The following is a 25,647-nucleotide window of genomic DNA, read 5'->3' as shown; positions in this document are numbered from 1 at the left end:
GTGAGCTCACCACTGGCCGCAGCGTTCACTGTGGTCAGCGAAGGGGCCGTGGTGGTTCAGTGGTAGAATCCTTACCATCCACGCAGGAGAAAACGAAACCAAACCCCTTGCCGTCAAGTCACTTCCAGCTCAGTCCCTGGCCAGTGCATCTCATTCTCAGCTACCGCTCATTATCGATGGAGGCTTGTACGTTGCTACGATGCTGCACAGGTTTCAGCAAAGCTTCCAGACTAAGGTGGAGTAGGAAGAAGGGCCTGGTGACCTACGTCCGAGAAGTCCGCCAGTGAAAACCCTGTGGACCACAGTAGTCCACTCGCGTTGTGCGTGGGGATGGCACAGGACCAAGCAGTGTTTCATTATGTTGTGCATGGGGTCGACAGAGGGGCTGCTTGGCGGCCACCACCCGCTGGCCAGCCCCTTGCCTGAGACAGAGTCTCCCCCGGGACCTGATGAGAGACTGAACATGTCTCGGTGGCCCGAGAGAGTTCTTTTCCTGAAAGCCTCTTCTGAAGCAGTGTTATCCACCCCAAACAGGGCACCAACCTTCAGAAGTCCCTGCATCCATAGAAAGATCTAGTCTCCGCTCCTGAGTACCGACCTGCCTATAGGGTCGCTATGAGTCGGAATCAACTCAACGGCGACGGGTGTGTGTGTATACCATATCCCTGGCACTGTCCTGTCTGGGACCTCATTTAATTTGCACACCTGCTCTATGAGACAGAGGTTATCATTCTGGTTGTGTAGATGAGGCTCAGGGAAGTGAAGAAATTTCCCGAGACGCGCAGCTAGTAAAGAGGCCAGACTCACGCCACGCTTTATGATGACCTCTCTAAGGCAGTAACGTGCTCGAGCTGGCTCGTACCAGCTCGCCGGTATATTTATTCCCAACTCTGCCTTCAGTGACATCTCCTTAGTAGCTTGGTCAGAGTTATTTATACCACGGAAATGGGCAAATGCTACAAAGGGTCCCCCACCGCACCCGAGCCAGTCGTTAAGCCTTTACCAGCACACACCCTTCTTCCGCACCACCTAAGCCTAGATTCTCAGAAAGAAAGGTCGCCCGATGGGAAGTCCATGGTTTGGGAGCAAACAGTGATTTTTAAAGCTCTGACTCAGGCCTCGACGCTTCCTTAGGGTTTAGGAGTGTGAACTTGCAGCGTTCTGTGAGGGTACAGCCGGGAGGTGCTTCACCGGTTCAGTTGTTGGTTAGTTGTGTGTACCCTAAGTCAGCCCAACAATTTAATTTTTGAATGAGAAAATCAGGGTGGAGGAATAGTAAGAGTAAGACAGTCAACAATACAAACCTTTTTTTCTTTTGTTCCTGTTTAAACTTCAGAATTTTCTAAAATCTTTATTATAGCTGCCAAGGTGGTTTTGTTTTTGAACGTATGTCCGTTCTGGGTTGCCCCAAGCCCATGCTTCAAGTGGACGGGGCCAGGATGGCTGAACCCGAGGCAGGCGTGTCCCTGGGGACAGGAGGGCATCTGTCCGAGTCCCTTCCTCCTCCTAGGTGGCTCCACTCCTCACAGGCCCTCACAGTGGGAGGTGGGAGGCAAGGCGTTGGCACTCAGCTCTTCTCATTCATCTGCCTGTAGCCTCTTGATGGACTTGTAATCTACAACCTCTTGCTTGACCCCTGGCCTCATAAGTTCTGGAAACTCCTCACAAATCACCAGGAAGATGGGCATCAACTGGGGTCAGCTGAAGGAGGTCTGAGCCACCCCAGGCCGTCAGGGAGGGGAGATCCAGTCTGGCAGGGGTGAGGGGTGGGGAGGGCGTGTCTCAGGAGCCACGGGGTGACTGAGGAAGGCAAGGGGTCAAAGGGCCGACCCCAGGGACTCCTGTGCTCCCTGATCACACCAGTGCCCTCCAGCTGTCTCAGTGGGCATGGACTGAGCAGGCATGGCGCCAGGCCCGGGGAGCCTGGAGGCCCTCCACTGAATGGGCTTCCAGCTCTGCACACAGTGAGGCCTCTGGGCGGCGGGAGGACAGGGGTTTGTAGTCAGAGGCCCTGGTTCGAGTCCTGAGCCCACGTGGACCTTTGTGTGAGGGCCTTCACCAGGCCTTCATCTGAAGGGGGCCAATGAAACCCACCTCCACCCAGCTGGTGGGGGGGGTGGGCAGACCTTCACCAGGTCCTTGTCTGAAGGGGATCAATGAAACCCCCCTCCACCTACCTGGGGGGGCGGGGTGGGCAGACCCTCACCAGGCCCTCGTCTGAAGGGGGTCAATGAAACCCCCCTCTACCTAGCTGGGAAGTGGGGGGCAGAACTGGCACGGGACAGTTGTTACTACCCAGGGTTTGTCACCAAAGTGGGAGCCTGAGAGGGGAGGAGACGGGGGATGAGGCTGGCTTGTGAAGGACTGGGCTTCCAAGTGCCCGGAGAACAAGCTGGAAAGGCCATCGGAGAAAGGCCGGCCACGGTCAAGGCTCTATGTAAGAAACCTCCCCCGCAGCTGGAGGCAGGCCCTCTTCAGGGCCGAGGTGGCCTGAGGGCGGGTCAAGCCCGGCCATGCACCATGGGGAGGCTCTGCCGGGGTGGCCTGAGGGCGGTCAGGGTGGCCGTGCACCTAGGGGAAGCTTTATGTGTCATCCTAACCCCAGGGAGGCCACCCGCTGGTCCCGAGGAGAGGGGCCTGAAGCTGCAGTGTGGGAACATTTTTGCTTTATAAAGTGGCATCTGCCAACGCAGGGGAATCACCTGCTAAGCGCAGGGATGTAGTTACATGTGTGAGTGTGGACCAGGGGGCTGGAATGTGCTAGGGCAGGCATGCAGGGGGCAGGCACTGGAGGTCAAGCGGAGGCCAGAGAGGGCAGCTGGCCCAGCTGCAGGGCTCTGCGTGAGAGGAAAGGTTCTGTAGTCCTGTGTGCATCGCACAAGCCAGGTAAGTTACAGCCCGCATGCTGGGCAGCACAGGCCAGCGGTATAGTAGTGCAGGGTGCCTTGGGACTGGGCCATCTCCGAGAGCCAGCGCCACCTGTGCCATCCACTGACCAGGGTCGGCAGCCTCTTGCTTGTGTGCGAGCACCAGGAGGGAAGGGCAGTGGGGCTGACTGCCTTTGGGTGTGACTCCTGGAGGCAGACCAGGGCAGGGCATTGGCACTCGGCTGCAACCCACCTGCCTTCCCCTGCCCCCTGACAGATCCCCTCTCTTCTCCGGGCCTGAGGGGACTCTCCCAAGTGCTTGTGAAACCCTTTGCACATCGACAAGTGTGCACATCCATCATTTAAAGGCCTGGCGCCACCCACCTGCTGTAGTGGGGCCAGCTCTACCATGTCCTGACTTAAAAGAGCCCACAGACTGTACCCCAGAACCTGCCCGAGGGAAGGGCTTTTCGTCGGTGGGTCCCGAGGCGTCCCTTACAGCGTGGCTCACGGAGCAAGGTCTGGCTCTACTCCTGGGCCCTGTGTCCTTGATCTCTTGCTAAGAGATCCCCACTGGATGGGGGCATGCCCCTGTGTGCACGTGCAGGCGTGTGCAAATGGCAGCCCAAGGACACACAATGGGGCTGTGATATTCCACCACCTGTCTCTTTTCAGCCTGAAATCTTCTCTTCCCCTCTCTCCCCATCCCACCCTCTCCTGTCTGTCTCTCTGCAGAGGGCATGAACTGCATGAACAAACACCATGGCTGTGCCCACATCTGCCGGGAGACGCCCAAAGGTGGGGTAGCCTGCGACTGCAGGCCCGGCTTTGACCTTGCCCCAAACCAGAAGGACTGCACACGTAGGTAGATGGAGGCAGATGGGTCAGACACCCCCACGCGTCTCCTGCCATTGCTTTGAGAGGGTCTGTCCAGTCCACTGGACACTGGCCAGGGCGGGCTCCCAGCCCCTTGGGTTGGAGAGAAAGGGGGGCTTGGGGAGGCACAGGGGAAAGGGTTCTGAACCCCAGGCTTAGGGTCTCCCCACCCAGCATAATGCCCTGAAGCAGCCCCACCAAGTGGGCCTGCTACGACCCCCTGCCTGTGCTTGTTGCTGTCTCACTCACTCCTGTCTCCCCAACCAGTGAAGATGAGGGTGGGGAGCGCTGGTCCCTGAGCCTGAGCTCTCCAATGGGAGTGGAGGGGCTATGGCACAAGAATTCTGAACAGCTGGGTTCTTGAGGGGCTCGGAAAGCCCCTGGTAATGGGACGGTGTAAAGAAGGAAGGGAGCTTGGTTCTGTGCTGACCTTATTTCCAGGCTCAAAGATCAGAACTCACAGCCCGACCCCCACAAGGGTTATGGCAGGGGCCGAGCGTGTAAATGGTAGTATCCTCAGAGACCTGGGTGGACCGAGGCCTGCTCGGAGGTCTGGCTGGGGACGAGTCTTCTCATAAGACTCACACGGAGGCCAGCCTCTTCCCGTGGTCACCTAGCTCCCTGGGAGGGGTGGGAGCAGGGAACAAACAGGACAGTGACTGGACACTCAGCTCATCCGCCAAAGCTTCAGGCCCTGTGCTGCCCTCTGACAGCTGCCTGGGGAGGTGGCCAGTGTGGCCTCTCCCTGCTGAGCAGTGGGGACACTAGATTGATGGTGCTTGCCCGTGTCTGCAAAGAGCAGAGCGAGGCTGTTGTAAAGACTGCCCAGCTCTGGCCAGAGACAGGCACTTCCCCCCGAGCCCACTTTCCAATGCAGAAAAATGGGATGGAGGCATTCAGTTCCCCCTTACAGTATAGAAAATGGTCCTCACTTAGCTGTTAGGAAAGAAGAGACCAAGACCGACCAGCCTTCCCCTGACCGTGCTGTGGAGAAGGAAGATGGCCCTTAGTCATGGAGTCCTGCAGTTGTCATCAGCTGTCCTTTGGATGTCTTGCCATGTCACTCCCACCAAGCTCTCCTCACGGTGTCCCCAAGGCCCTGGGACCCAACTGCCTCAGGCATGGTCTCTGTCTCCAGGAGCTCACACCCCAGCCCCGGATTCGTGTGTCATCGGTTCTCTAAGGTGAAGCTTTCTTCAGCCCACGTAATGTCTGAGCTGGGGACCAGCCTCTTCATTCCTGACTCTCTCCTGTGGGGTGTCAAAAATGAACTCACGTAGGCTGAGGGGGTCGCAGTAGAGTTGCTTTGGGGGGTCGAGAATGGAGACGCAAGTATGCTGTCACCAAGGGCAGGGCCAAACGGGCAGTCTTGACTGGGAAATACCCAGCGCTGGCCCTGCGCTGCCAGCCAGGCCCTCCTCTCCTCTACACCAGACAATCCCGTTAGCTGCAGAGAAGCGTCCCACCACCTGGCAGCTTTCAGAACAGAGAGTGACCAACTCCAGCTTTCCCATCCCCTCCAAGTTGGGTGATCCAAGATTCCTCAAGAGAAAGACCAAGGTCAAGAATATGTGGAGTTAGCAGGCTTGGGGACATCTCACAAGATTTGTCGAGCATCAGCTGTGGACCAGGTGTCCAGCATGGGGAATGGCTGGGAGCAGCCACTCTGTAATTCTCTCACCACATCCAGGACGGGGGCTCCGAAGAGACGGTTTGGTTAGATGGCATCTCTGAGGGGCTGACCTGGTGTGAGGGGAGGGAGCAGCCAAGCCTGTGTCCCCTCCCTCCAGACGGGCCACTTATCAGAGAAGAGCTAAACCCTTGCCGGAACATTTGCTGGTTGAGCAGCAGCAGTCCTACCCCTCTCTGGGCTGCTGGATGTTGCTAAGGGGGTTAGAGCCTGTGCCTTACTTTATATGACTTCAAGAGCCAGGAAGTGGGTGACCGCCTGCTGGGCCTGCTACAAAGTGACTGAACTGGTGGCTGCCCAGTCCATGGTGTGGGTTCCTTCCGTGTGGTTAATGCAGCAGGGTAATGTCAAGTGAGCTCACCTCTGAGGCTTACCCTAGGGCCCTGGAGGTCACTGGAGAGCCAGAAGCTTCCTAAGCCTCAAGGTGGGTGCGGGCTGAGGCCCAGCTCAGCCAGCCTCTATGGGCCACCGAGACAGCAGGGGCTCTGCCCCCAGATTCTGTCCTCCTCGCAGAGCCCAGGACCCACTCCAGGGCCTGTGAGCACATGCACCCATTTGTCTCCCTTGGGTTCAGGGCTCAGGCATCTCTGGGTACAAGCTGCAGTAAGCTTTGGCCCCCAGGGCCCAGGAGAGGCGAGACGTCCGGGTGGCGTGAGGGCCCTATGTGCAAACCCCCCTCGTGTCACCGGGGCCGGCCTGGCCAGAGAGCCCGCTCCTCCTCAGTCATTATTCAGGGCACCACCCATCTCCAGGATCCAGGGCTCCGGAAGAAGCATCTGCAATGCTCTTACTGCCTTCTCCGCAGCTCCACCCCCACCCTCTCTGACATGGAGCTCTCCTCAGTGCCAGAAAGACAGGGCTCAGCCTGTCTCTCCCCTCACCTGACCTGGGCTCCCAGCAGAGCTCAGCTGCAGACCCCTGGGACCCTTGGCCTTCCTGGGTCTCTCCTGGGCGAGAGGGGCTGTTTCAGAGATGAGAGAAGGTGACTCCACCACCACCGAGACGACCCAGAGTGCAGAGAAGGAGCCCGAGTGCTTTGTGCGCGAAGCCAGCTCATGTTTCCCGAAGCAGTGGGGCCAGTTCCTGAAATTTCACCCCTGGAAGTCAGTCCTTCCTTCGGATGGTCGTTTGTTCCCTCAGGTTGCTGGGGACAGAGTCTGGGACCCAGAGAAAGAGCCTTTCCTCATGAAACCGTTCTCCCTTGACATGACAATTGCATGTGACCAGGCTGATGGGACCCCACCATCCCTTGGGACCAGCACCCCCAAAAGCCCCCACTGTCATCATTTTGGTGAAAGGAGGAGCCCCTGGGAACACCCCAGAAGTCAGTTGCGAGAAGTCTGGAACCCTGCACGGGGAGTCGTCACCACATGACTTCCCTCCAGCCTTAGCCGTGGTCTGGGTCAACCTGACCACACATTCTTCACGCAGACTGTAGACTCTGGATGCTTGGCCCCTCTGACCATGACTGGTCTGAGGTTTTCTTTCGCATATTCAATCATCATTAGGTTTTTGCCAAGTAAAGAGTGCAGACAGAATTCTGGACAAATGGTTACGGTTTCCAAGAAGACACCCTGCCCTCGAGGCCCTGGTGCTCCTTGCGTACCAGTGACTGGCACGCAGCCCTCCCTCTTAACATAGGGGAGCAGGGCTCAGAGAAGGCCTTCCAGAAAGATCTAGATCCCCTGCTTCTCCTGGGTGATGTTCCTCACCCTAGAAAGGGATAGTGTTGTATTTTCTTTTAAATAAACTTGAACTTGTCATTCCTGCTTTTGGCTGAGCGTCCTTTCCAGCTGACCTAGGTCGCTGATGGTAGTTTTGAGACTTGGGGCTGAAGGGTTTCTGATGGCCCGGGCCCGGCGCTGCAGCTTATTCAGCATGCCTTATTCCAGACATTTCCCAAACCAACCCTCACACGGCATCCGTTTGCTCACATTTGTGTGAATGTTGCGGAGCTCGGAGGGATCAGGGCTTGGAGGGGATAGAGTTTGAGGGGGGCGCTTGGATGGGGAACGTGGGAACGCCCATCCTCACATCCCGAAACAGAGGCTGGAGAAGAAAAGCTGCAGGGAAAGTGATGAGAGGAGTATCCCCTCTCACGTGCCCCCTGCTGATCCCACCCTGGCGTCAACAGACGTTGCCCCATTGAGACAGGCTATTGTAAAGTGCTCTTTGCAACTGAGGGGAGTGTCTTGGATTGCATTGCATCCCCCCAAAAATGTCTGTCAACTTGGCCAAGTCATGATTCTCAGTATTATGTGATTGTCCACCGTTTTATGTGATTTTCCTGTGTGTTGTAAATCCTATCACTACGATGTAATAAGATGGATTGGCAGCAGTTGTGTTGATGAGATCTATGGGATTAGGTAGTGATTGGGCCAGTCCCTTCTGAGATATAAAAGAGAGAAGCGAGCAGAGAGACATGGGGACCTCATACCACCAAGAAAGTAGAGCCAGGAACAAAACGTGTCCATTGGACCTGAGGTTCCTGTGCTGAGATGCTCCCAGACCAAGGGAAGACTGATGACAAGGACCTTCCTCCAGAGCCGGCAAAGAGAAAGCCTTCCCCTGAAGTTGGAGCCCTGGTTCAGACTTCCAGCCTACGGGCCTGAGAGAAAATAAATTTCTTTGTTAAAGCCATCTACTTGTGTTGTTTCTGTTATAACAGCACTAGATGACTAAGACAGGGAGGGTAAGATTTTTTAATTCACCCCTTTACCCAGTGCCATCCAAGCGTCTCAGCTGTGTGCCAGCTCTGTTCCAAGCCCAAAGGGCCCACACACCCCTGTCCTATCCTGTGTCTCCTCTAAGGAGTGAATGGTTCCACCCAAGCCCCTGGAGAGGCGGAAAGGCCAGGAGCTGTGTGTCCGCTGTCCAGCCCTCACTTCCCTCCCCTCCCCTAAAAAGAAACCACCAACACCGACAAACTAATCGTTTTGCTGTCGTTCTGTTTATACACACGTATGTACACTTTGGGCCTAACTAGTAACCTGTAACTATGGAAACGGAGGCTGCCAGCACAGCTGCGAAGACACGGACACAGGCCCCATGTGTGGCTGCCACCAGAAGTACGCCCTTCACACAGACGGTCACACGTGCATCGGTAAGTAGGCTGCACACCACCCCCTCGTCACCCTGCCCCCCACAGGGCACCACGTGGCCCTGGAATCTGCTACCATCCCGCCAGGTCCCAGTCTCCAAAAAGCAAGAAAAGGAACGCCCCCGGTAATGATGGGGGGCGGCAGCCATCCCAGAGAAGCTCTCTGTGGAGTCTCAGCCACACAAGGCCAGGCTTCTCTGCTCCAGGTGCCCGGCAAGGGCTCGCCTGCCTCAGGCTTCCTTAAAACAGAGCTTGACTTGGGGGTGGCCCCAGGCAGGGTCCTTGGGGAGGGGGAAGGTGTGTATCCCCACGGAGGGATCTCTGTTGCCTAAGTGGATGTGTCCCCTCCCTAAGACAGAAAGCACCCAGTCAGGCACAGTGGCCACCCCTGAGCCGGGTAAGCGCCCTCAGCAATGTGGAAAACCAAGAGGTTTTCTCAGAAATTGTAAGTCTTCATTGTCTAAAACCCAGGGGAGATGACGGTGTGAATCAGTGTGGGGTTCGGGTGTTTTTAACTGCTTTTTACCCCCAGCTAATGGGAGCTCTGGGCCAGAACATTCTCTCACACTCAAAGGTTGTTCTTCCCAGGGTGCCCCTACCTGTCACCTCCCCTGTTACATGGAGCCTCAAGTTTAGTCTCGGTTACCTCCTTTCTCCTGATCCATATTTACAAGGTGAAGCTAGACTATTTTTGAGTATTTTATACCAGAAGCACTGGTGGGTTTTCTTCCCACTCAAAAATGCCACTGATTTTTTTTTAACTGGTATTAAGGAAAAGAGGAATTTCAAAATTGGTGCCCAGAGTTCACCCTCTTTCCTCTCTTCAGTGTTGGCGAACTTTAGAAACACAAAACAAGTCAGTTATCATGTTTATTTAAAAAGTAAAAGAAAAAAAAGCCACCTTCTGTGGGCTCGGGCAATCTTTCTTGAGGTGCTTTCACGTAACAGGAAAGGGGTTGGTAAGCCAGTGATGGCCACGAAGCCCGTGACACCCAGACTCGGCCGCTTCATTCTCTCCCTGTGTTGCAGGGGTGGGAGTGGCCTGGGGCTGCGGGTGGGCCCGTGTCACGCCCTGGCCCTGGGTCCACGTCCCAGGGTGCTGCTGCCTGCGGTGGTTCTCCCTTCCTCTGTGTGGTCTCTTCTTGCGACAGCCGTTTTTTTATTTCATTTGATCTCACTCCTCCTGCTTCTCTGGTGATGGTCCCTGATTGCCTGTCTTGTCTGATAGCTGACGTTCAGTAGTTATTTCTGGAGCCAAAAGCCAAACCAAACCAACCAAACAATCAACAAAATTAAAAGCAAAACCCGGTCTCAGACCAGTGTCTCTATTGCAGCCTGATCCCATCTAGAACCTTCTCCTCCCACCTCTCTCCCTCCACTGTCCTGCCCAGAGGCCACCTGGGCCTCACCCCGGCCTCCTCCCTGTCTACGTACCCTCAAGGTCTCCCTCAGCTTTTGCCGCCGTCGCCAGTGGGGCACGGACGGGTGCAAACAGCTGCCGGGCCAGACACACGCCAGCCCTCTGTCTAACACATCTTGTCTTTGTCCACCCGACTCATCCTTTTTTATTTCCATTTTTTATTTCTTAATGTCTGCTGCATGTGACAGTCCCCGCTTGGATCTATTTTCTAAAGTTATGTCCCAAACCCCTCTGTCCTTCCCTTAGAAACCATTTTCCGTGCCCAGCTGCTGCTGCTGCTTCCACTCCCGGCCAGGGTGAGAACCCTTTCATCTGGCTTTGCTCACTGTCTATCAGTTTCCCCTGGGGAACAAGTGTCCCTGCACATGTCTGACTGAGCAAAGGAACCTGAGCCAGCTAACTCCACCTGCCCCTCCACAGGACACATCCTGGTGTGGCTTCATGCCCAAGCTGCCAGAATGCTCCCTGGCAGGCACTGGGCATTCCCCTCCTGCTCGCTCCTAAAACCACTGAGCCCCCCTAGCAGCCCCTCACTGAGCGCTTGAATGTATAGTTCTCCCCCACCATAGACAAGCAGGCAACCAGCGCTGCCCCAATCGACCCCGGTCTTTCTGTCTGCTGGACTGGATCCCTCGCCATGCGTGTCTGCTCCTCCGTGCGTTTTGTTCTTAATTTTGCATGAGTGTTTGACAACGTCCTTGTGACAGGGCGTCTGCTGCCCCAGGCGCATCCATCACCGGACCTCGCAGCCTGTCTCCTTGTCCTGTGCCTGCCTCTCCAGCCTGAAGCCTGGGTGTCTGTGGTGCCTGTGTCTCCGTACGCTCCGTGCCGGTGCCGTCTGCTTCTCAGCCCTGCGGCTCAAGCCCTGTCCGCTCTGACCTCAGCCGCCTCTGTGTGCAGCTCGGCCTGTGTCCCCTCTGTGTCCCGGCTCATCCCATGGTCATCCCTCCTTCTCACCCACCCTCCCTCCCGCTCCTGCCCTGAGCACCCCTCCTTGGAGTCTCCTGGGAGTAGCCCCTTGGTGAGGCCGCCGCGCTGGCCGGCATGCTGTGTTGGCTTTGCCTGCGCCCCACCGAGAGGCTGACTGTCTCGGGCCGCGGTAAGTGGGCTGTCATTAACCACCGGCTCCGTGTTTGTCCCTTACTTGTGTTTTAGAGAAGGATGAGGCTGCAATTGAGCGCTCTCAGTTCAATGCCACGTCAGTAGCTGATGTGGACAAGCGGGTGAAACGGCGGCTACTCATGGGTAACACTTTTCTCCACTTCCTTTGTTGTACTTCCACTTTTGTGTGTTTGTGTCTGTGTGCCTGTGTGTGCAAGCATGTGTGTGCATGAGTGTGAATGTGTGGGGCGGCGGCGTGTGCTGGCGTGTGGGGCGTCTGAGTGTATGTGAGCTGGTGTGGGCTGTGAGCGTGTGTATGGTATGTCTGTGTGGTGTGTGGGGTGTCTGAGTGTGTGTGAGATGGTGTGTGGGCTGTGAGCTTGTGTGTGGTGCGTCTGTGTGGCGTGTGGTATGCCCATGTATGGTGGTCACGTGTGTCATGTGTGAATGTGGGGGGCCACACTGCAGATGTGACCTCGCTTTTTCCTTTGTAAAGTTTTTACCCTCCATGAAACACGTTTGTTGCTTTGTGTGTATGTGTGTGCTCATTTGTGGCAAAGAACCCAGAGCCAAGGCTTAATGGCTTCTGCCTGTAAACCTCCTATGTTTGCTGTAAATGCCCACATTTGCAGTTAGGCTCCCTGGCATCAGCAAGGCTACACTGAGGCTTGGAGGCAAGCCCGGCATTAGTGTCAGGCAGGGGTTCGAAGCAGCTTGGTCCTTAGCAGCCTCCTCTCCTGGGAGAGAAGTCGCCATCCAGCACCTCTAGTTCTCAGGGAAAGGAATCGACCTCCTTGCTTCGTGGCTGGGTTGGGGGGTTCTCCAAGATGTCTGTCCAGCCTGCTCCTTTCATAGTTGACAAGGCTGGGACCCAAGAGGGAAGGACAGGTTAAGGTCATTTAGCAAGTCCAGGCAGAGAAAGCAAGGCTTACTCAGCTAGGGGTTGTCCCCAATGCTCCCCGACCCTGAGTGGCCCCCCCCGGCCCACTTTCCCACGGTGTCACCTTCATTGTCCCTCCTCAGGCACCCGCCCGCATGTTGGACTCAGGCTGGCTGTGGGGCCTGTGTCCTGTCAGCTACGCTCTGAGCACTGCTTTCAGGGGCCGGACCCAGGCTCCAGGGCGGCTTTCCCAGAAGCACCCAGGTGGTCTCAGGGTGTCTTAGGGGCCTGCTGGCAGGGCGGACCCTGGGGCTAGTGTAAGGAGAAAGAGGTAAAAGAGGAAACAACTGGGCCTGGACAGAGAGCTCAGAAAGGCACTCTGCCCCTGCCTTCGTGCCTCTGTCCCTTGGTCCTTCACTCAGCTCCCCCGCTTCTGGGATGTGGCCTCTGTGTGATGCCGGCTCCCCCAGGGCCTCCCGAGCACAGTCCTCATCCAACCAGATTGTCACACCTTCTTTATGTCACTCTGAGTGCTCACAGCCACCCTGGCAGCTGTGGGGTTGGTGGCGCATTTCCTGTCCTTAGAGGAAGAAACTGAGGCACACTGGGGTACACGAGTTTGCCTAAGGCCACACACAACCATGCACAGCTTAGTTTAGCCCAGAGGTCCTGAAGGCTGTCTTGAATGTTAGGGTCACGAGACCGTAGAGGCCAATGCCAGAGGTCCCGGAAAGGTTACCAGCTTTGTGGGCCTCATGGACCTTTCAGGGAGGGTGCAGCCCTTGTGCCCCGAGCAGTGGCTGATGGTGATCTGCCAGCCCCATGTACACCCCAGGCCTGACTGGCGCCACCCGTGTTCCAGGTGAAGGCACTGGAGGCCAGAGGCCAGGGGAACACACTAGGCTGGGTGCTGACTCTCCACTTGTCCTGTTGACTTGGGCGTCTGGGTTGGCCTGGAAAGAGCTAGAAACAGCAGAGAGGGCAGGCTTTGTGGCCCCAGCAAGCAGGTGTGACCAGTATCTTCCAAGAAGGTGTGAGCCAGAGCTGTGGGCTTTCTGGAAAGGTGGCTAGAGGTGGGCAATGGGAGCCTCAGGTGGTGCCATGAACGCTCCTGGGCCTCGAGTACTGGAGAGGTGGGCCCTCAGACACCCCACACCCTCCCTAGGAAGAGCGTGGGTGATGGAGGAGGGCCGAGCTGAGTTGCCATCAAGCAGGTAGGGTAGGCAGGTGGAGAGAAGGGCCTCTGTCATTGCTTTTTAAAATTAGAGTCAGTGGGTCAAGCCCAGAGCTGGAACCTGGAGTGGGGCCAGGGATGGAAGGAGGGAGGCCTAAGAATACAGGTCAGCCCACCTGGGCCTGGGAGGCAGAGGTGGGGAAGCAGGTTGAGGACTCTGGGCCAGGCACAGGGGAAGGGACTGAGGAGCTGGATGACGAGTGGCCTTCCTGCGTCCTCACCTCTGTGATCATTAGACCCCCCCCCCCACCCACCCCGTAGAGCCTGTCCTTCCCACAGACAGACTTCTCCCTCTTCTGGGCTCCCCACAGCGCTTGCCACATGGGGGACAGGGGCCAATGGCCAAGGCCCCACACCCCAAGCTAGGTAACCAACGTCTGAGGCTCCTGTGGAGGGTGGATCCTGGGGCCCCATCTAGGCACAGGTGAGCCCCATCCTCATAACCTTAGCACATCACCTCTGAGAGCAGCCTGTGTGGTAAAGACTTAGGCATCTTATTAGAATGCAGGCTAGTATCCCCCAGGGAGGTGTGGCTGCTCCCGGGATGTATTAACAGAGGCAAGGTGTTAAGAATGCGGGAGTTGACCAGCCCCTCGGGTTGCTTCCATCCCAGAGAGGCCAATTCTTTTCTGTGTCAGCGGGCTCCATGTCTGGAGTGGGTAGGAAAGGATTAAGTGAGGGGGGCCCGTTCCCTCTCTGGAAGTGAGTGGGTACAGGGAAGCTCAGAATGAAGGGACCCCAGGGCGGCTCATGCCAGCCGCGTGCACCCCCATAGCACACACCCATCTTCGTCACCCTCTGTGGTGACCACACATCAAGCAGACTTGTCCCGCATGTTCAGGGTGAAGCCACCTTCCCGTTCTCCTGTCCTGGCGGGGCCTCCCAGGATACACCCCATTCTGAACAGGCTCAGAGAGGTTAAGTGGCCTCGGGGCCATATCTCCTGGTTGAGGCTGTGAGCTGTGGTTTCCCTTCCCCAAATGGAGATGTCCACATAACCTAGATTGACTCAGAATTATTTCAGAAGGGTTTTGTGCCCAGACTGCCAAAACAAAACAAAACCCGTTGCCATCAAGTTGATTCCAGCTCAGAACAACTCCACGTGTCAGAGTAGAACTACGCTCCGTAGGGTTTAACGGTTCGGTTTTCAGAAGTAGATTGCTAGGCCTTTCTTCTGTGGTGCCACTGGGTGGATTTGAACGGCCAACCTTTCAGTTAGTTGCTAAGCACCAACCATTTGTGCCACCTAGGGACCTGCCCAGGCTGCAGAGGCCACAGATCCCTTAGCTATCTGCAAGTTGATTCATTAGCAGCCTCACCTCTAAACACAGCCACAGACAGGCCCAATATAAGCAAAAACCAAAGGCCCCAGAGTGTATGAACTAAAACTTGGGCACTTTACCCTTATGTGAGCCTCTCAGCTCCTCACTTGGGACCTGCCTCCTCTTTCTGCACCCAAGTTCTAACACTGTGATGACGCAGCTCCCCAGTGTAAACACCATAGGGATAGGAACACTACCATCTACTGCAGTCCTGCAGTGTCGTTTGTTTACGTAAGGCGGGTGCTTCCTGCGTGTGAGCCGAGATTTCACGCCCAGCAGCACTGGGGAGAGGACAAGCCGTCTCTGTTACAGACCAGAGGGGTTAGGACGCTGTGGCACAGAGGGGTTAAGTGGCTCAGGCCATACGGGAACAAGGAGTTCCAGTGGGGAAGGGCCGCAGAAGGCAGGGAGCACTGACGTGGTGAGGTGCCATCACAGCCCGCCTGAGAGTGCGGCCGAGTTGGAAACCACCAGAGAGCTAGCAGAGAGCTCTGTGCACAGCGACCTAACAGGCAGGGCCAGCAGTCAAACCCCACCATCTTCAGTACAGTCACTGAGCTCAGGCTTGGGACACGATTAAGGTGTGTTCACCCAGGTGCCACGGGGTCAACTCTGACTCACAGTGACCCCACGTATGTCAGAGTAGAACTACGCTCTGTAGGGTTTTCAGTGGCTAATTTTCAGAAGTAGATTGCCAGGCCGTTGTTCTGAGGCACCACTGAAATGTATAACCAATTTTAGACAGCCACTAAAATCAGTTAAAATTTTTAGATTTGAAAATGGTAAAGTTCAGTTAGCCAGCCGACTGACTTCTGTGAAGCATGTGAGTAGCCAGCTAAGGGTACAGAATGAGAGCTTCCCACAGGCCACCAGGCCCCCGATAGCAAGATCTATGACATGCTGTGAGGATCTTTGTCAGCTCCAGGATTTAAGTCACGTTCCCTCCCCCAGAGTATACTTTAGGAGAGATGGTATATTCATTTTCTCTCGCTTCCGTAACAAACCACCACCATCCTTGTGGTTATTGTCAGGTGCCATCGAGTCAGCACCAACTCATAGCGACCCTGTGAGAAGGACACACTACCTGGTCCTGCACCATGCTTACAACCATTGTTACCTTTGAGCCCATTGTTGCAGCCACTGTGTCCATTCATCTCTTTGAGGGTCTTCCTCTTTTTTGCTGATGCTCTACTTTACCAAGCATGATGTCCTTCTCCAGGGACTGGTTCCTCCTGACAACATGTCCAGAAGTATGTGAGACCAAGTCTCGCCATCCTTGCTTCTAAGAAGCATTCTAGCTGTACTTCTTCCAGGACAGATTTGTTCATTCTTCTGACCAAAACCAAAAACCAAACCCCTTGCTGCCAAGTCAGTTCCAATTCATAGCAATCCTATAGAACAGAATAGGACTGCCCCATATGGTTTCCAAGGCTGTGAGTCTTTACAGAAGCAGACTGCCACATCTTTCTCCCATAGAACGACTGGTGGGTTCTAAGCACCGACCTTTCTGTTAGCAGCAGAGCACTTAACCACTGCACTACCAGGGCTTCGTTCTTTTGGCAGTCCATGGTATATATTAAATATTCTTCGCCAACACCATAATTCAAAGGCATCAGTTCTTCGATCTTCCTTATTCGTCATCCAGCTTTCACACACATATGAGGCGACTGAAAATACCATGGCTTGGGTCAGGGGCACCTTAGTCTTCAAGGCGACATCCTTGCTTTTGAACACTTTAAAGAGGTCTTGCAGCAAATTTGCCCAATGCGATACATCATTTGATTTCTTGACTACCGTTTCCATGGGCATTGATTATGGATCCAAGTAAAACGAAATCCTTAATAACTTCAATCTTTTCTCCATTTATCATGAGGTTGCTTATTGGTCCAGTTGTGAGGAGTTTTGTTTTCTTTATGTTGAGGTGCAGTCCATACTGAAGGCTGTGGTCTTTGATCTTCATCAGTAAGTGCTTCAAGTCCTCTTCACTTTCAGCAAGCAAGGTTGTGTTATCTGCATAACGCAGGTTATTAACGAGTCTTCCTCCAATCCTGATGCCCGGTTCTTCTTCATATAGTCCAGCTTCTCAGATTATTTGCTCAGTACACAGATTGAATAGGTATAGTGAAAGAATACAGCCCTGACACACACCTTTCCTGATTTTAAACCACTCAGTGTCCCCTTGTTCTGTTCGAACAACTGCCTTTTGATCTATGTACAAGTTCCTCATGAGCACAATTAAGTGTTCTAGAATTCCCATTCTTCGTGATATTATCTGTAATTTGATGATCCACACAGTTGAATGCCTTTGCATGGTTGTCTTAGTTATATACTGCTGCTATAACAGAAATACCACAAATGGATGGCTTTAACACACAGAAGTTAAGAGGCTGGAAGTCCAAATTCAGGGTGCCAGCTACAGGGGAAGGCTTTCTCCTTTGGCTCTGGGAAAGGTCCTTGTCATCAATCTTTTCCTGGTCTAGGAGCTTCTTAGCACAGGGACCCTGGGTCCAAAGGATGCCCTCTGCTCCTGGCTCTTCTTGCTTGGTGATGATGAGATCCCTCTCCTCTCTGCTCAATTCTCTCTTTTATATCTCGAAAGAGATTAAGATACAGCTTAATCCTGTAGATTGAGTTCTGCCTTATTAACATAACTGCTCCTAATCCCGCCTCATTAACATCGTAGAGGTTAGGATTTACAACACGTAGGATAATCACGTCAGATCACAAAATGGTGGACAACCACACAATACTGGAAATCATGGCCTAGCCGAGTTGATACACATTTTGGGGGGACTAAATTCAATCCAACAACAGTCAATAAAACATGGGTAAACATCTTTCTGGTGTTCCCCTGCTTTCAGCCAGGATCCATCTGATATCAACACTGATATCCCTTGTTCCAGGTCCTCTTCTGAATCCAGCTTGAATTTCTGGCAGTTCCCTGTCGATGTACTGCTGCACCTCTTTTTAAATGATCTTCAGCAAAATTTCACTTGCATGTGATGTTAATGATACTGTTCGATAATTTCCACATTCTGTTGGATCACCTTTCTTTGGGATGGGCACAGACATGGATCTCTTCCAGTCGGTTGAGCAGGTAGCTGTCTTCCAGATTTCTTGGCATAGATGAGGGAGTGCTTCCAGCACTGCATCCGTTTGTTGAAACATCTCAGCTGGTATTCCGTCGATTCCTGGAGCCTTGTTTTTCGCCAATGCCTTCAGTGCAGCTTGGACTTCTTCCTTCAACACCATCGGTTCTTAAACATATGCTGCTTCCTGAAATGGTTGACCGTTGACCAGTTCTTTTTGGTACAGTGACTCTGTGTATTCCTTCCATCTTCTTTTGATGCTTCCTGCATTGTTCAATATTTTGCCTGTAGAATCCTTCAGTATTGCAACTCGAGGCTTGAAATTTTTTCTTCAGTTCTTTCAGCTTGAGAAATGCCAAGTATGTTCTTCCCTTTGGTTTTCTAACTCCAGGTCTTTGCACATTTCATTATAATACTTTACTTTGTCTTCTTGAGCCATCCCTTGAAATCTTCTGTTCAGCCCTTTTACTTCTTCATTTCTCCATTCGCTTGAGCTACTCGACATTCAAGAGCAAGTTTCAGAGTTTCTTCTGACGTCCATTTTGGTCTTTTCTTTCTTTGCCATCTTTTTAATGACCTTTTGCTTTCCTCATGTATGATGTCCCCGATGTCATCCCACAGCTCATCTGGTCTTTGGTCATTAGTGTTCAAGGCGACAGATCTATTCTTGAGATGCTCTCTAAATTCATTTGGGATATATTCAAGGTCGTACTTAGGTTCTCGTCAACTTGTTTCAATTTTATTCTACTTCTACTTGAACTTGCATATGAGCAGTTGATGATCTATTCCATGTTCTGCCCCTGGCCTTGTTCTGACTGATGGTATTGAGCTTCTCCATTGTCTCTTTCCACAGATGTAGTTGGTTTAATTCCTGTGAGTTTCATCCAGTGAGGTCCACGTGTATAGTTTATGTTGTTGAAAAAAGATATTCACAGTGAATAAGCTGTTGGTCTTGCGGAATTCTATCATGTGATCTCCAGCGTCATTTCTGTCACCAAGGCCATATTTGCCAATTACTGATCCTCCTTTGTTTCCAACTTTCATACTCTAATCACTAAGTATTTATGAATCCATCTTGATTGCATTTGATCAATTTTAGACTCTAGAAGTTGGTAAAAATCTTCAATTTCTTTGTCTTTGGCATTAGTGGTTGGTGAGTAAATTTGAATAATAGTTGGATTAATTTGTCTTCCTTGTAGGCATATGGATATTATCCTGTCACTGACAGCATTTTACTTCAGGATAGATCTTGAAATTTTGACTGTGAATCCAACGCCACTCCTCTTTCCCAGCATAGTTGACCATATGATTGTCCAGTTCAAAATGGTCAATACCAGTTCATTTCCGCTCACTAGTGCCTAGGACATTGATCTGTACACATTCTGTTTCATTTTCGATGATTTCCAATTTTCCTGGACTCATACATCGTACATTCCACATTCCGATGATTAATGGACACTTGCAGCTGTTTCTTCTTATTTTAAGTCATGCCACATCAGCTTGACTCCATCCATGTCATTAAGGCCAACTCTACTTTGAGGAGGCAGCTCTTCCAACCTGAGGGGCTCATCTTCCAGTACTAAATCAGACAGCATCTTGCTGCTGTTCATGAGGTTTTCACTGGCCAGTTATTTCAGAAGTAGGCTGCCGGATGCTTCTACCTAGTCTCTTAGTCTGGAAGCTCTGCTGAAACCCGTGCACCATGGGTGACCCTGCTGGTGCTTCCAATACCAGTGGCATAGCTTCCAGCATCACAGCAACATGCAAGCCACCACAGTACGACAAGCTGACAGACGAGTACTACCATCCTGGTGGCTTCAAACAACACCTGTTTGTTATCTTACACTCCATAGGCCAGAAGCCCAACACGAGCCTCACTGGGCTAAAGTCAAGGTGTGGGCAAGGCTGTGTTCCTTCTGGAGACTGCAGGGGAGAATCCGATTCCTTGCCTTGTCCAGCTTCTGAAGGCGCCAGTATTCCTTGGCTCGTGCCCTCCCACCTTCTTCAAAGTGAGCATTTCTTCATTCCTTTTGCATGGTGACATCTCCTTCCCTGGCCCTCTTCTTCTGCCTCCTTCTTTCACGTCTAAGGAGATTTGTGATTACCTTGCCCCACCCGCATCCCTAGAACCTGGGAAGATCCTCTATCTCCGTGTCCTTCATTTGGTCACATCTTCGAAGTGCCTTTAGCTGCACAACATCACAGCTTCCTGAGATTAAGATGTTGACATCTTTGGTGGCCATTATGCTGCCGACCAGGAGCCCTGGTGGCACAGTGGTTAAGCACGTGGCTGCTAACCAAAAGATCAGCAGTTGAATCCATCAGCAGCTCCACAGGAGAAAGATGTGGCAGTCCGTTTCCGTAAAGATTTACAGCCATGGAAATCCGAGGGGGCAGTTCTGCTCTGTGCTGTAGGGTCGCTATGAGTTGGAATCAACTCAGCAACAACAGGGTTCTCCTGCTGCAGATCACAGATGGTTCAGCCTTGGCTGGGAGGACCCTCCCAGGCCGTCTGCCTGCTGTGAGCTCCGTTAAGGCAGAGCCCACACCTGCCTTCGCTGCTGCCTTTCCCAGGCTGAACTCCCTGTCTCCTGACACTCTGAAAACCAGTGCTAACTGTGAGGGATGCCCTGGGCAATGCAGAAGTGGCTCCCCCGTCCCAGTAGATGGGCCTCCAGCCGTGGTGCCCCCGTGGGGGACTTAGAGCTTTCTGCCTCTCTCTGAGCCTCAGAAGAGATCTGGATCTGATGCCAGCCAGTCTGTGGCCTTTCTCTCATAAAGTAGCACCACCAGGGGGACCTTCACCCCCTGGAGCACAGCCATCACAGGACAGGCTGCTGAGTGCCACTCTCTCACCCCTAGAAATGAGGGACAGTGTGCTTTTAACAGGGCGGAGGAGGCGGGAGGGTGTTTCTCGGGTCCAGCAAATGCTTGAGCTTGGAGGGGAGCGATCAGTGACCCTGGCCTGCCCTGCCCTTGCCCTCTGATGACCTGAGTAAGTCCTTTCCCCTCTCGGGGTTGTGAAGTGGGAGGGCAGTCTTCCTGCCTCTGGGACTGTGACAAGGACCTGGGACCGTTGCATGCTCTGTAGTGCTTCGTCAGTCAGACTGGCCTGCGGACACTTCGCAGGGTGCGTCCCAGTGCTCAGCCCTCAGGCTTGGCGTAAGCGTTGCCCAGCAGTGTGTGCAGTGCCACCAGGTTTGCAACAGGGCCTCCCAAGCTCCCAGCACCCCACACCCAGAGCTGCACCAGGCAGTGGGGGCCAGACCCAACCTCCACTCAGCCCCTGCCCTGACGGAAGCAGGAAGTTCTGTGAGACAGCGGCTTTCCCCCTCAGAGGGGACTGTGGCTGCCACCTGGCCCCCCACTTAGGGTAGCTGAGAGTGGAGGTGAGCCCCACAGAGGGAAAGTCCCACCCTGGTTCCGCTTCACTGGACGCTCAGCGAAGCAGCCACGGCCATCTTCCTTGGACACAAATCTGAATGTGCCTAACCCCACCTTACCCCTTTTCTTCAGTCCTTGGCCTCTCAGGATTTGGTCCAAGTGGGCCCCCAAAGCGCTTCCAGATCTGCCCTCAATGCCCTTTGCCACCTAGTCACCCCTCCCCTGCACCCACTTCCTGCTCAGGGTGATGGCCACCCAGCCCTTGGCCCCTTTGCCAGCTGGGACCCCATGCATAGGCTGTGTGAGGGAGTGTGGTGATGCTTGCTGCTGGAGACCAGCACTCCCTCGGGGACCTCGGTGGTCTCCCCTGGCATTGCCCAGCTTAAGTCAGCCACTCCACAAACATTTTCCCAAGGCCTACCAGGCACCAGGCACCAGGCACCAGGCACTGCGCCAAATGTCCCTGGGCATGGGCAATGGCCACGCCCTCATCTGTGGGAAGGAGTGAGGGGCGTTAGTAGGATGGTGAGACAGCCACTCCTTGCCTTCCTCGGAGCACTGTGTGGCCTTGGGCTCTCTGCATCCTAAGGAAGATCAGGCACAGCGCTCAGGGCAGGACAGGCCACCAGGCACAAAGCAACGCCAAGGCCAGCTCTGTCTAACTTTTGTGGGCTGTGTGACCTGGGGACCCTTGCTCCCCTCTTGTATAAAGCAGGACTCACAATACCCGATTGTCAGAGCTCAGACCTTGTCCAGCGAGTACTCACTGAGTGTCCAGCGTGTGCCAGGGAACAGACACCACCAGAGATAGGTGATACGAAGTCAGGATAAAATGGCATCAGATATGAAGCACCTAGCAGAGGTCCTGGGGTGGGGAAAGTGCCCAGTAAAGCTCCGCTCAGGCCCAGCGGGGATTCCGGGCAGGGTGGGAGGCGAGGCTGTTTTTGTTAGTCTGGCCCTGGCCCTGCCCGCACTCAGGTGGGCCTAGAGTTTTAATACCGATTGCCCCATGTAGCCATGGAAGGCACCCTACAGGGCCCAGGGCCGTCTTCTTAGCACTGCAGTCCTTCATCCCAGGACATAAAAATAGATCAAACGGACCAGGCCCTGTGGTTGGGGTGGCTCAGTCACCCTGCCCACAGTCTCCCTCTTAGCCCATCCTTACCTGCCTCACGCTGTCTAGCTGGGTGTGAGCAGGGCAGGCCAGGTGGTGGCTAGAAACCAAGGGGGGGCAGCAGTCGGCCGCTGATGAGGCATAGCCCGTCACTCAGGGCTCCCTAGGGTGTGGTTCCCCAGTGATCCACGGAGGAAGGTTTCTGGGTGCTTGTCAGGGCTCTGTTGTTGGCTTTAGAACCAGCCATGCATTTGTTCTCAGAGCAGGACACCTTTGATGAGAGTTTTGCTAAAAGTGGCTTCTCCTCCGGGTTTGCTACCCTGGCCCAGAGGAACATCCAGGCTCCAGAGTGAGACCTGGGTTCACTTCCTGGCTTCTCCAGCCCTTTGCCAGAGTCTCCTCACATCTTGGAGCCCCACGGTGTCCTCCTTTGTAGATGGGCTTGTAGCCTCCTTGAAAGCAGCTTCCGTGAGAGATGTGAGGGGTGGCACCTGTCTTGGACCTGGGGCTCAGTCAGCAGTTCCTTCTTTCATCTTCTCCTTCCCCGGGCCATGACCATTTTCAGAGGGCCCTTAGAATGCCCGTGAGGAACTGCAGCTTGGTGGTGGGGGAGGTGAGACTCCTGGGGCCGGGGGACTACCTGACGTGTGTCAGGTCATACTGAAGCAAAGCCTTAGGAAAGGGGCCCTGCGGAGCCAGCAGGGTCAACGCCCCTCACAGAGGCCTTGGTCCCTGCAGCCTGGGCTCCCCCAGCCCCGCACCACTCCCAGGCTGGAGCCTCCAGGAATCAGCCTCCCCCTGCCTCTACCCCCTCCCCATGGAGTCACCAAGGCTGAAGGCCCCGCTTGAGAGCCCCCCAGAGGGTTACACACTGGGGCTGGGCACTGCCTCCCTTGACCCAGGTTGTCACCTGATCTTTCCCTGAGCAAGTCTCTGGGGCAGCCGTCGGGAAGGAGACCGAGGCCATCCCTCTGTGCAGCATCCTCAGTGCCTCGTCCCATTTAATCTTCCCAGCAGCCCTGAGAGAGTGTGTTCAGGGTCACAGGTAAGGAGACCGGGCTCAGAGAGGTGAAGGGGCTTCTCACTTCCCACTCCCCATTAGGGGCCACCCAGCGCAGAGGAAGGATGCCTGGCCCAGCTGTCTAGCTCCTTCCCTCCTGAGCCTCAGTTATCTCCTGATAACTGATAATTCTTCTGTAGAATGGGCATAATAACCCTGCCCGCCTCCCCTGGGGATTGGCTCAGATGAGATTCGGCCTGTGAGGCTCCTGTCTGCCTTCATCATCCTCTGCTCACGGCCGAGTAAAGGCCGGAGTCAGCGGCAGGGAAGAGCCTCGCACCCCTGGTCCTGGTGCCTGCTTTCCTCTGACACCTCAGTGGTCCTCCTGAGTGGACGGGCATTCCAGAGGTCTTGCAGAGTCGAAGTCCTTCAAACCAAATGGAGACACCCCCCCACACCGAGGCATCCCTGCCAGAGAAGGCCCCCCAGTCTTGCTCCTGGGTTAGCCTTGTCTCTGCTCCCCAGCTGTCAGGCCTCAGCCCCGCTGCAGACCTGCGGGACAGTCCTGTTCCAGGGAGGCTCTGCTCCTGGAGCACCTGTGTAAGAATCCCCACCCACCTGACAGCCCCCCGAGAGGGTCTCCACACTCCCAGCCAGTCGCTGGAATTGTACCCTATCCTGATGCCCCTGGAAGATGGTTCCCTGGCAAAAGTAACCTCACAGAAAACCCCCATGAGTAGGCGAGCTCCAGGTAAGCCGAGCCCCCAGCATGGTGTGGACCTACAGGCGTTATTTGCTGAGCAGCTGGGCGAAGTCAGCAGGGCCCTAAATGAGCTTCAGAGTCTCCCGGGCTGTTGTGTGCTAAAAGGCAGTGTCCAGGCCCACCCCCCTGCCCCCGGGACTGACCCAGAGGCCTGGGTGGGCTCTTTCAGGAATAGGGCCTCAGGCAGCCGGCCTCGATGTGGCAGAGAGCAGCGTGGTCCCGTGGAAACTTCTGAGGCCTCCTTCCTTCTCCCTGCCCTCTCGGCCCCCTCCATCCCCCTTTAGACCCCAGTTGGGAGATCCCTCCCTTGTCAGGCTGCAGTCCTGGCTTCCACAACCTCCTTGCCTCCAGCTATATGGAGCCCCTCCCCCACAGCACATCAGCCATTAGGGTGTCCCCCAGGGCCTACCCCCACTCAGGTCCAGACGTCTTGGGGCAGGAAGTCTGCTCTCAGGCCATCCGGCACCCTGCCCTCAGGGCACATTGTGCAGCACAGTACAGGATGCCGCCAGCGCCTGGCCCTCCTCCCAGCTGGGCTTCAGTCAATACTGGTGGCCAGAGGGCAGGTGAGCCCAGCCCTGCTGAGACCAGGACAGATGCAGGAAAGGCTTGGGCTGCTCCCACCACCAGGCCAGGCCTCCAGGAGACAGGGCAGTGTGTCAGAGCAGTGAGGGCCTGGTGGGTCACACTGGACCTGCTGGATCAGAGCCTCCCAGGAGCCAGGACAAGCGTCTCGGTGATTGTAATGCACGCTCAGCTTCACAGGGCGGATCAGGAGCTGGGACTGACACTCAGCCTCTGAACCCACATCCAGTTCTGGTTGTGGGCCATCGGAGAGCACCGCCTACAGGGAAACGGCACTCAGGTTTTCCCTCGCCTGCCTTCTCCCCTCCCTCTGGCTGTCTAGGTGGACATGCGGGTCTCCTGTGCAGTGGGCTGGCCTCAGCCCCCTCCCTCTGGCTGTCTAGGTGGACATGCAGGTCTCCTGTGCAGTGGGCTGGCCTCAGCCCCCTCCCTCTGGCTGTCTAGGTGGACATGCAGGTCTCCTGTGCAGTGGGCTGGTCTCAGGCCCCCCCTCCCTCTGGCTGTCTAGGTGGACATGCAGGTCTCCTGTGCAGTGGGCTGGTCTCAGGCTTCCCCACTTGGCTGTGTAAGTGGACATGCGGGTCTCCTGTGCAGTGGGGTGGTCTCAGGCCCCCTCCCTCTGGCTGTCTAGGTGGATATGCAGGTCTCCTGTGCAGTGGGCTGGTCTCAGGCCCCCTCCCTCTGGCTGTCTAGGTGGATATGCAGGTCTCCTGTACAGTGGGCTGGCCTCAGCCCCCTCCCTCTGGCTGTCTAGGTAGACATGCAGGTCTCCTGTGCAGTGGGCTAGTCTCAGGCCCCCTCCCTCTGGCTGTCTAGATAGACATGCAGGTCTCCTGTGCAGTGGGCTGGTCTCAGGCCCCCCCTCCCTCTGGCTGTCTAGGTGGACATGCAGGTCTCCTGTGCAGTGGGCTGGTCTCAGGCCTCCCCACTTGGCTGTCTAAGTGGACATGCGGGTCTCCTGTGCAGTGGGGTGGTCTCAGGCCCCCTCCCTCTGGCTGTCTAGGTGGACATGCAGGTCTCCTGTGCAGTGGGCTGGTCTCAGGCCCCCTCCCTCTGGCTGTCTAGGTAGACATGCAGGTCTCCTGTGCAGTGGGCTGGTCTCAGGCCCCCTCCCCCTGGCTGTCTAGGTGGACATGCAGGTCTCCTAGGCCATGGGCTGGTCTCAGGTCTCCTGCCCTGCTGCGCCCCATGCAGGGCAGGGACTCCGTCACCTTGATTCCTT

General features: G+C 55.0%; 1 protein-coding gene across 3 annotated transcripts in view; it reads left to right on the top strand.

Annotated features, from left to right (window-relative positions):
• Positions 1 to 25,647, top strand: part of SCUBE1 (signal peptide, CUB domain and EGF like domain containing 1) — a 174,939-nt gene that overhangs the window by 102,258 nt on the left and 47,034 nt on the right. For 2 of the 3 annotated variants that reach the window (XR_007517430.1, XM_049884601.1), the window contains exons 5-7: positions 3,603 to 3,728; positions 8,420 to 8,536; positions 11,109 to 11,198. Coding sequence is in view for 2 of the 3 variants with exons in the window: in XM_049884601.1 (XP_049740558.1) it covers positions 3,603 to 3,728; positions 8,420 to 8,536; positions 11,109 to 11,198 (333 nt within the window). In the remaining variant the exon portion in view is untranslated. The remainder of the gene's footprint in view (positions 1 to 3,602; positions 3,729 to 8,419; positions 8,537 to 11,108; positions 11,199 to 25,647) is intronic. The other variant, XM_049884602.1, reaches the window with a different exon arrangement.

Source organism: Elephas maximus, chromosome 4 (assembly GCF_024166365.1).
Source record: "Elephas maximus indicus isolate mEleMax1 chromosome 4, mEleMax1 primary haplotype, whole genome shotgun sequence".
Classification (NCBI taxonomy): domain Eukaryota; kingdom Metazoa; phylum Chordata; class Mammalia; order Proboscidea; family Elephantidae; genus Elephas; species Elephas maximus.
Note: the sequence above shows the minus strand (reverse complement) of the source record. Positions and strands in the feature narration are given on the sequence as shown.